Genomic DNA, 10,113 nt, shown 5'->3' with positions numbered 1-10,113 from the left:
TTGATTTGATTTGTTCTGCCCCATTTGGCTTGTAATGAAAGGACATAGCGTCTGCTGCTGCAATCAGGCAACAACAATGTCCATTACATCACATTAGCCAACCCTGTACATATTGTGCTGGAGATCAGAGAGGATGATTGGGTAAGCCCAGGCTGAAGAGTCTGCAGAGATAGGACCACAGTATTTCTTTCCAGTAACCAGGCAGTCAACTCCACAATAATGTTCCTTTCAGGTTACAAGTGTCCAGTCACATGTAGTGAGCTAACTATGTATTACAATGCCATTACTAATCTGTCTAAACTATTTTCCAGACTAAAATGCTCTAAGAACTATGTTTCACTAGCCTACACACACTTTGTTACCCAATGTACATTATTCGTGTTCACCATGTAGGCTGTTAATTGATTTTACATGTTCACTTAACTGTATCCAAAAGGCCTGAGGGGAAATCAATAGTGCTTTTAGATGACAGTAATACTCTGATCAATACTTGGTCAGTACACACACACACACACATACATTTTCTTCCACTCATGAGGTTTATTGAACACCACACAAGCTGATTGTTCAGAATGTTCATAATGAAACATACAAACATCGTCTTGCGTCAGGTGGCGTCACGCATACGCGTTACTCGTCCCCCAACTGACACTCAGTGCAGACGATTAGTCACGCTATCTGACGTAAGACAATGACATAAAAAAAGACACTAAGTATATTCAGATTCAAGCATTCAGACTGACTTTGTGAGTGCATGATAAGGTAACAGGTCAGTCGGTCCAACAGACAATCTGGCATCTGAATCGATCTCCCATCAAATGTGACTTTGCCTTAGCAACAATGCCCCATGTCACTTTTTGTATAATTGCAGTCAAAGGCCTGATTGTGCTTTTAAAAGGCGTCTGCATGCTTCCCAGCCAAAACAGTTTGTGCATATATAATGACGGCACTGGGGTGTTTTTGTTCGTTTTGGACATCAATTACGTTTTTTTTTCGGCTGTTCGGACACACAAAACAATGTTCTAGAGGCAAGCCAAAGTCAGTAGCCGAAGTCTACGCCTCTTGGTCGGTGATTGGTCAACTATAGGGACTCTAAGTCTTTGTTGTCATTCAACGAGACGACTCGTTTTCATGAAAAAAATTCTCATTGAAAAATACTGCACCAAACAGTTAAATGTAAAATTGCATGACTAAGATCTCCTTGGCAAAAACATAAAAATGAATGAACAATTTTTTTTTAGTTATTCTGACCAGTTTGAGGAAGTATATACAACTAGTGTCTCAAAATGGACAAAATACTATTGTTGCTTTTTTCAAGCAAAGGTCTTTTAAGGGAGTATGCGAGCACACTCATTCGGTTCTCCAAGCTGAGTTTGGCTAGGTGCTAGCTGAACTGAAGCATGCTGACGCCTTTATCTTCCACAATTACCCACATCCTGGTGATTGTGATGTGCTACTTTGAAAAGGTGTCTCAAATTTGCAGTAGTCAAACGCCACACTCCCTTCAAGCTTAAAAATATGCTAATACGAATCATTGATTCAACTTATATACTGAGTAAAAAACATTAAGGACACCTGCTCTTTCCATGAGACTGACCAGGTGAATGCTATGATCCATTATTGATGTAACTTAGGTTAAAGAAGGATTTTTAAGCCTCGAGACAATTGAGACATGGATTGTGTATGTGTGCCATTCAGAGGGTGGTGAAGTGCCTATGAACGGGGTATGGTATTAGATGCCAGGCGCACCATTTGGGTCAAGAACTGCAACGCTGCTGGGTTTTTCCAAGCTCAACAGTTTCTCGTGAGTATCAAGAATGGTCCACCACCTAAAGGACATCCAGAAAATTTGACAACTGTGGGAAGCATTGGCGTTCACATGGGCCAGCATCCCTGTGGAACACTTTTGACACCTTGTAGAGTCCATGCCCCGAGGGAAGGTGTCCTTAGTGTTTTGTACAGTCAGTCGGTGTATAGCGCTTTTCTAGACACCCAGAGAGCTTTACATTGTAACGGGGCCACTCACCTCATCCACCACTATGACAAACCTTCAAGAGAAAGCGTGACACACATTCCCTGGATATATACTTTTTATCCACATGAGAGCGCTTCAAAGAAAGTAAAGTCATTTTCAGTGCAAATAAACTCCAAACCACATAAACCCAAATTATATTAGGTCAAACTCATCCATTGTTTTGCCATGATAAATAGTCAAACAGTAATACTAATTGTGGTTAATATTAAAGTAATTTGTCTGTAGACTAGAGTATGGTTTAAGTTGTAACAGTTAGTCTTACTGCTCAACCACGCAGCTCTCTCTCTTTGTAATATTAGAAACATTCAAGTATGACCATTCAAGTCTTTTCTGAACACATTTTGGTATACATAAACAATGCCTTTATATCAATTACCATTTTTTTGTTTAAATATATATTAGAATTTAAAAACAGCAGCAAAATAATGCCTTCTACATATGCAATATATTGGTTGCCAGTGTCACACACCCTGAGAATATTGACCTTAGAGGACGAGTTGGAGCAACTGCAGGAGCTCCCCTTTACCTTCCACCTCCAGTCTACAGACCTGAGTTGTCCCAACCCCTTCTCACCCTGGACCTCTAGGCTACAGACCTGAGTTGTCCCAACCCCTTCTCACCCTGGACCTCTAGGCTACAGACCTGAGTTGTCCCAACCCCTTCTCACCCTGGACCTCCAGTCTACAGACCTGAGTTGTCCCAACACCTTCTCACCCTGGACCTCTAGGCTACAGACCTGAGTTGTCCCAACCCCTTCTCACCCTGGACCTCTAGGCTACAGACAAACCACTCTAGCCTGCCCCCTGCTGAAGGTTCCTGTCATAGTTCTCCTGGCAGATGCTGATGCGCTGGGTGAAGTACTCTGGGTTTGAGATGGCCTTGAGCAGGTCGTTCTGGACCAGACAGAGGTCATACAGCTCTGAGGTGGAGGCTGTGCGGGTCTCTGAGCCGTCTCGGTCTAGAAACACCTTCAGAACCATGGAACAAGAACAGAAACATGATATTTAAGGCAAAAAAATGATCGACAAGGGGAAACTAATCCACATCCATATGAGTATGCATAAACCATCCAAAAGCACATTAACCGAGGCAAAAACACACCTTTGGGTGGACAATGGTGTCTTTGTCATTCTGTCGAATGTTGTCATCGATGAAGATGTGCTGGACATCCTGGTCGAAGGGGTCCACCCACAGAGGTTTCCCTCCCAGGATGGAGTAGGTGTTCCTGGCCCACCTACAGATAGAGAGCCCAGTGTCCTGACTAGAGGTCGACCGATGAATCGGAATGGCCAATTAATTAGGGTCGATTTCAAGTTTTCGTAACAATCGGTAATCTGCATTTTTGAACACCGATCACGGCCGATTACATTCCACAAGGAGACTGCATGGCAGGCTGACTATGTGTTATGTGAGTGCAGCAAGAAGCTAGCTAGCATTAAACGTATCTTATAAAAACAATCAATCTTAACATAATCACTAGTTAACTACACATGGTTAATGTTGATGATATAACTAGTTTATCTAGCTTGTCCTGCGTTGCATATTAATTTATCATTGAATCACAGCCTTCTTCGACAAACGGGTGATTTAACAAGCGCATTCACGAAAAAAGCACTGTTGTTGCACCAATGTGTACCTAACCATAAACATCAATGCATTTCTTAAAATCAATACACAAGTATATATTTTTAAACCTGCATATTTAGTTAATATTGCCTGCTAACATGAATTTCTTTTAACTAGGGAAATTGTGTCTCTTCTCTTGCGTTCTGTGCAATAGAGTCAGGCTATATGCAGCAGTTTGGGCCGCCTGGCTCGTTGCAAACTGTGTGAAGACCAACTTCGCCAAACGGGGGATGATTTAACAAAAGCACATTTGCGCAAAAAGCGCAATCGTTGCACGAATGTACCTAAACATAAACATCAATGCCTTTCTTAAAACCAATACACAGTATATTTTTTCAAACCTGCATATTTAGTTAAAAGAAATCCAAGTTAGCAGGCAATATTAAACTAGGGATATTGTGTCACTTCTCTTGCGTTAATTGCAGAGTCAGAGTCAGGGTATATGCAACAGTTTGGGCCGCCTGGCTCGTTGCGAACTAATTTGCCAGAATTGTACGTAATTATGACATAACATTGAAGTTACATCAATAAGGGATCATAGCATTCACCTGGTCAGTCTGTTATGGAAAGAGCAGGTGTCCTTAATGTTTTTTACTCAGTATATAAGTCGAATCAATGATTCGTATTAGCATATTTTTAAGCTTGAAGGGAGTGCAATGTAACAGGCATATTCAGACTTATGGATGCCACCCGTTAGATAAAATACGGAACGGTTCCGTATTTCACTGAAAGAATAAACGTTTTGTTTTCAAAATGATAGGTCATTAATATGGTCAAATCCGGAAACTAAGGCTCGTATTTCTGTGTGTTATTATGTTATAATTAAGTCTGATTTGATATTTGATAGAGCAGTCTGACTGAGCGGTGGTAGGCAGCAGCAGGCTCATAAGCATTCATTCAAACAGCACTCTCGTGCGTTTGCCAGCAGCTCTTCCCTGTGCTTCAAGCATTGAGCTGTTTATGACTTCAAGCCTATCAACTCCCGAGATTAGGCTGGTGTAACCGATGTGAAATGGCTAGCTAGTTAGCGGGGTGCGCGCTAATAGCGTTTCAATCGGTGACGTAACTCGCTCTGAGACCTTGAAGTAGTTGCCGCGGCTTTTGTGGAGCGATGGGTAACGATGCTTCGAGGGTGGCTGTTGTCGATGTGTTCCTGGTTCGAGCCCAGGTAGTGGCGGGGAGAGGGACGGAAGCTATACTGTTACACTGGCAATACTAAAGTGCCTATAAGAACATCCAATAGTCAAAGGTACAGTGCCTTGCGAAAGTATTCGCCCCCCTTGAACTTTGCGACCTTTTGCCACATTTCAGGCTTCAAACATAAAGATATAAAACTGTATTTTTTTGTGAAGAATCAACAACAAGTGGGACACAATCATGAAGTGGAACGACATTTATTGGATATTTCAAACTTTTTTAACAAATCAAAAACTGAAAAATTGGGCGTGCAAAATTATTCAGCCCCTTTACTTTCAGTGCAGCAAACTCTCTCCAGAAGTTCAGTGAGGATCTCTGAATGATCCAATGTTGACCTAAATGACTAATGATGATAAATACAATCCACCTGTGTGTAATCAAGTCTCCGTATAAATGCACCTGCACTGTGATAGTCTCAGAGGTCCGTTAAAAGCGCAGAGAGCATCATGAAGAACAAGGAACACACCAGGCAGGTCCGAGATACTGTTGTGAAGAAGTTTAAAGCCGGATTTGGATACAAAAAGATTTCCCAAGCTTTAAACATCCCAAGGAGCACTGTGCAAGCGATAGTATTGAAATGGAAGGAGTATCAGACCACTGAAAATCTACCAAGACCTGGCCGTCCCTCTAAACTTTCAGCTCAAACAAGGAGAAGACTGATCAGAGATGCAGCCAAGAGGCCCATGATCACTCTGGATGAACTGCAGAGATCTACAGCTGAGGTGGGAGACTCTGTCCATAGGACAACAATCAGTTGTATATTGCACAAATCTGGCCTTTATGGAAGAGTGGCAAGAAGAAAGCCATTTCTTAAAGATATCCATAAAAAGTGTCGTTTAAAGTTTGCCACAAGCCACCTGGGAGACACACCAAACATGTGGAAGAAGGTGCTCTGGTCAGATGAAACCAAAATTGAACTTTTTGGCAACAATGCAAAACGTTATGTTTGGCGTAAAAGCAACACAGCTCATCACCCTGAACACACCATCCCCACTGTCAAACATGGTGGTGGCAGCATCATGGTTTGGGCCTGCTTTTCTTCAGCAGGGACAGGGAAGATGGTTAAAATTGATGGGAAGATGGATGGAGCCAAATACAGGACCATTCTGGAAGAAAACCTGATGGAGTCTGCAAAAGACCTGAGACTGGGACGGAGATTTGTCTTCCAACAAGACAATGATCCAAAACATAAAGCAAAATCTACAATGGAATGGTTCAATAATAAACATATCCAGGTGTTAGAATGGTCAAGTCAAAGTCCAGACCTGAATCCAATCGAGAATCTGTGGAAAGAACTGAAAACTGCTGTTCACAAATGCTCTCCATCCAACCTCACTGAGCTCGAGCTGTTTTGCAAGGAGGAATGGGAAAAAATGTCAGTCTCTTGATGTGCAAAACTGATAGAGACATACCCCAAGCGACTTACAGCTGTAATCGCAGCAAAAGGTGGCGCTACAAAATATTAACTTAAGGGGGCTGAATAATTTTGCACGCCCAATTTTTCAGTTTTTGATTTGTTAAAAAAGTTTGAAATATCCAATAAATGTCGTTCCACTTCATGATTGTGTCCCACTTGTTGTTGATTCTTCACAAAAAAATACAGTTTTATATCTTTATGTTTGAAGCCTGAAATGTGGCAAAAGGTCGCAAAGTTCAAGGGGGCCGAATACTTTCGCAAGGCACTGTATATGAAATACAAATGGTATAGAGAGAAATAGTCCTATAATTCCTATAATAACCTCAACCTAAAACTTCTTACCTGGGAATATTGAAGACTCATGTTAAAAGGAACCACCAGCTTTCATATGTTCTCATGTTCTGAGCAAGGAACTTAAACGTTAGCTGTTTTACATGGCACATATTGCACTTTTACTTTCTTCTCCAACACTTTGTTTTTGCATTATTTAATTGAACATGTTTCATTATTTATTTGAGGCTAAATTGATTTTATTGATGTATTATATTAAGTTAAAATAAAAGTGTTCATCGTATTGTTGTAATTGTCATTATTACAAATAAATAAATAAATAAATAAATCGCCCGATTAATCGGTATCGGCTATTTTTGGTCCTCCAATAATTGGCATCGGCGTTGAAAAGTCCTAATCGGTCGACCTCTAGTCATGACTACATCAACGAGACTGAAACTTTCACTGAGGACAATACAGAAAGAACTTCTCCATTAAAACTCAAACTTGGACTAAATTACTTATTGAAAGATGGATTTATGAGCTTGCCCGAAAACTAGGGCACCTCCAATACTCGAGTGCCTTCATTGGTGTGATTAGGCTAGCCACTAGTCTTTTGGGGAAAAAAGTCCACCTACCAGTCAAAATGGTCCTGGAAGCCCCCCAGGCACTGGACAGAGCTGAGGTACTGGTACAGGGCTCGCTCCCCGTCACGGGTCGACAGACGCTCCTCTGCCCGGGTCAGGACAGCCCCCTTCTTACTGCAGCGGATCTGGCCTGGCGTCTCATTCACACTCAGCTGAGGAGGGAGCAGAAAGAACACAGCTGGCTTTAGCATCTGTTATCTCTCTCTGACCAGCAGCGTATTAGAGATGTATCAGGTATCAGGTATCTAGCAGAAATGATGGAAATCCTCTAATTCAGCATAGCTATAATTTTAGAATCAGAGGAAACAATTAAGCTTACAGGTCATGCAAGTTCCAAACCTGCTAAATCAAATGATCTTCTTTCACAATCAATCTCTTCACCCTCAATCTCTTCACCCTCAATCTCTTCACCCTCAATCTCTGTGCCTTACACAAATAGCCCTTGACAGGAGACAGTTTGAATAAGTCATCATCTGGATGCTTCTTTTTTTATTGCAGCTAACTGTGTGTGCCGTAGCAGCCTTTGAGCCTCCTCCTAGCAGAAATCGATGTGTTCTGCTCCAGTAAACGAACAGGTACAAGATCACACTGAGGGGGCTGAGAAGAGACTGCAGGCACACTCTATACCCAGGGGAGTCGCACCACCCACCCTACATCTTACTGTGAATGACTTTCTGAACAGGGCACTGTTCCAACATCTGGGAACAAGTTTACAGATCAGATTTTTGACCCCTATATCCCACTGCCACAACCTCACAAACACAAGCCCAGATGCGCACACACACTAACTGTAGTCTTTCAGATGAAACAGACTTGGCCCAAGCTTAAAAATGGGTCTATAATTGTGATTGCGGTTGACCTCTTAAAATCAGGCAGAGGAGGAAGAACATAATTTCTCTCAAAGGACTATGACTCACTCTCAGTAGCACATCCACCTGTAACAGGGTGTCACCCTCTCAATGACAAGCTGCAACAGAGAGCAGCCCACAATGAGTAATGATTGCAAGTACTGGGCTATTTGCAGGTTAGATTACAGTAGTGATTATGATAAGAGCAATGTGCCCATTTAATATGGTAGCCTGTGAGTAAGAGCTTGGTAAAATGCCAGGACAACAGTCATTATTGCTATTGTCCTAGTGACACCACATCCAGCATCACACCCACAACCCAAAGCACTCATCAAAATGGTCAAAGACTCCAGTCACCCAAGTCACAGATATAGACTCTCTGCTACCGCACAGCAAGCGGTACCGGAGCGCCAAGTCTAGGTTCAAAAGGTTCCTTAACAGCTTCTACCCCAAGCCATAAGAACAATTAATCAAATGGCCACTATTTGCATTAACCCCCCTTTTTGTTTTTTTTCACTGATGCTACTTGCTGTTTATTATGCATAGTCACTTTAACCATACCTACATGTACAAATTACCTCAACTAACCTGTACCCCACCACATTGACTCGGTACCGGTATCCCCTGTATATAGCCTCATCATTGTTATTTTATTGTCACTTTTATTTTTTACTTTAATTTGATTTACCTTAAGTGCTGGAAGGTCAGGGAAGAGTGGGTGGGAGCCCTGAGTGAGGGCACGGGACACTGCAGACAGCACGCGGGGAAGGTCGGAGCCAAAAGTGCGGAACAGGATAGCAAAGTCCCTCCCTTCCGTCACCAGGTCTTTCAGTAGCTGGAAGAAAGAGGGCAAGATCCAGTGGTACAGCTGCCCATCCTCCCCCTTCACAGCCAGCTCCTTGTCCCCCTTCAGCTCCTTCGGCCATCGCAGCATCGCCAGGTGCTCATCCAGCACGCCCCGGAACCGCCGACCTGCAGTGGAGCTGGTGAAACCTGCCACCCGGCCAAACTGGGAGTAGTAGCTGACAGCGCCCTCACATGGTGGAAGTAGGGAAGGTGAGTCACTCATCCACATCCACTTACCTACAGAGCAGATAAAGAAGCAGGTGTTAAGCAATTGCACACAACAATGACATCACCATGGCAGGTAGGCACAGTAGTGACTCCACTTATTGAATTCTCATGTCATTTATAGAAAAAGGATAGAGGTGTGCCACTACATTGTAAGTGGTGCATTTGCTCCTTGAGAAATATGTTGTTTAATTTTCATAGACCACTACTTCAAATAAAAAACTGTCTACATGTAGGAACTAAGTGACCTTTTAGACTGAGGTCGCCTGGCCACTCAGAGGCTTGTTACTTATATTGCAACCTGGCCTTACCTTGTTTACTCATTTGTCCCCATGTCACTGTGGAAATAAAGTAATCCAAAGCTGCAATAGTTCCTTGACTTGTCACAGCATCAGACACCAAGATGGTGTTATTGAGGTCAACGTGAAGGACAAGCTTTTTCTTCTTTACACACAACCCATGAGGGACAGACACTGTTCGGGCTTCTTCAGTGGCACAGCAATCGTTCGCATTTCCTTTGGAGTGTGGAGTCGGGTGCTTATCTGTCGCCGGGTCATGTCCATTACGACTGTCCTCATTGTTTAGAGAAGCTGAGGGATGATCACCTGTCTTGTCGCAGTATGCCATTATGTGGCTCCACTCTCGAATTATCGGTTGTGGAAACCTGATTTTCTTTGACTAACGTTGGCTTGCTAACCAAGTTGTCATTGATAATAGCCAGAGGGTTAAGGCAAGTGACTGAAACCAGAACCTCTTCGTCCACACGGTAGCTGTATTTGTAGCTAACTAGCTACATGGCTATAAGACAGCTATTACACTTGTCAAAACAGGTTCTTTTTGCAAAACATATTTTAAAAGAGCTGTCTAAGTTGGTACAACTAGTCACATATAAATACCACACTCCGGCTTTTCCGTCGACGCCAGAAAATGTTTTTTACTTCCTTATTCTTTAACGCCGTTTCTTCTTCTCTTACTGTAGTGTGGCGTCTGCAAGTAAATACA

At 42.6% G+C, this 10,113-nt stretch overlaps 1 protein-coding gene across 2 annotated transcripts; it reads right to left on the bottom strand.

Annotated features, from left to right (window-relative positions):
* Positions 1-520: 520 nt before the first annotated feature.
* Positions 521-10,080, bottom strand: LOC139416495 (uncharacterized). Of its 2 annotated transcripts, XR_011635103.1 has the most exons (6): positions 9,423-10,080; positions 8,729-9,123; positions 7,184-7,344; positions 3,137-3,269; positions 2,703-3,003; positions 521-2,656 (listed from the first exon to the last, which is right to left on the bottom strand). XR_011635103.1 is itself a non-coding variant. In XM_071165168.1 (5 exons), exons 1-5 carry the CDS (start codon positions 9,736-9,738, stop codon positions 2,827-2,829), a joined length of 1,182 nt encoding a protein of 393 aa, XP_071021269.1. In that variant the 5' UTR covers positions 9,739-10,080; the 3' UTR covers positions 521-2,826. The 2 variants fall into 2 exon arrangements, 1 of the variants encoding a protein (XP_071021269.1); XM_071165168.1 differs by having other exon boundaries at positions 521-3,003.
* Between the last annotated feature and the right edge of the window lie 33 nt (positions 10,081-10,113).

The sequence above is a fragment of the Oncorhynchus clarkii genome, chromosome 9 (genome assembly GCF_045791955.1).
Source record: "Oncorhynchus clarkii lewisi isolate Uvic-CL-2024 chromosome 9, UVic_Ocla_1.0, whole genome shotgun sequence".
Classification (NCBI taxonomy): domain Eukaryota; kingdom Metazoa; phylum Chordata; class Actinopteri; order Salmoniformes; family Salmonidae; genus Oncorhynchus; species Oncorhynchus clarkii.
This window is presented reverse-complemented; position numbering and strand designations above follow the sequence as displayed.

What these genes read in the sequence shown, in the direction of transcription:
- LOC139416495 (XM_071165168.1), bottom strand. Translation starts at nt 9,738, where the DNA reads ATGGCATACTGCGACAAGACAGGTGATCATCCCTCAGCTTCTCTAAAC. An exon ending in GGGACAAATGAGTAAACAAG is followed by an intron (nt 9,124 to 9,422) that starts GTAAGGCCAGGT and finishes TCTGCTCTGTAG; the next exon opens with GTAAGTGGATGTGGATGAGT. An exon ending in TTCCAGGACCATTTTGACTG is followed by an intron (nt 3,270 to 7,183) that starts GTAGGTGGACTT and finishes CTCTATCTGTAG; the next exon opens with GTGGGCCAGGAACACCTACT.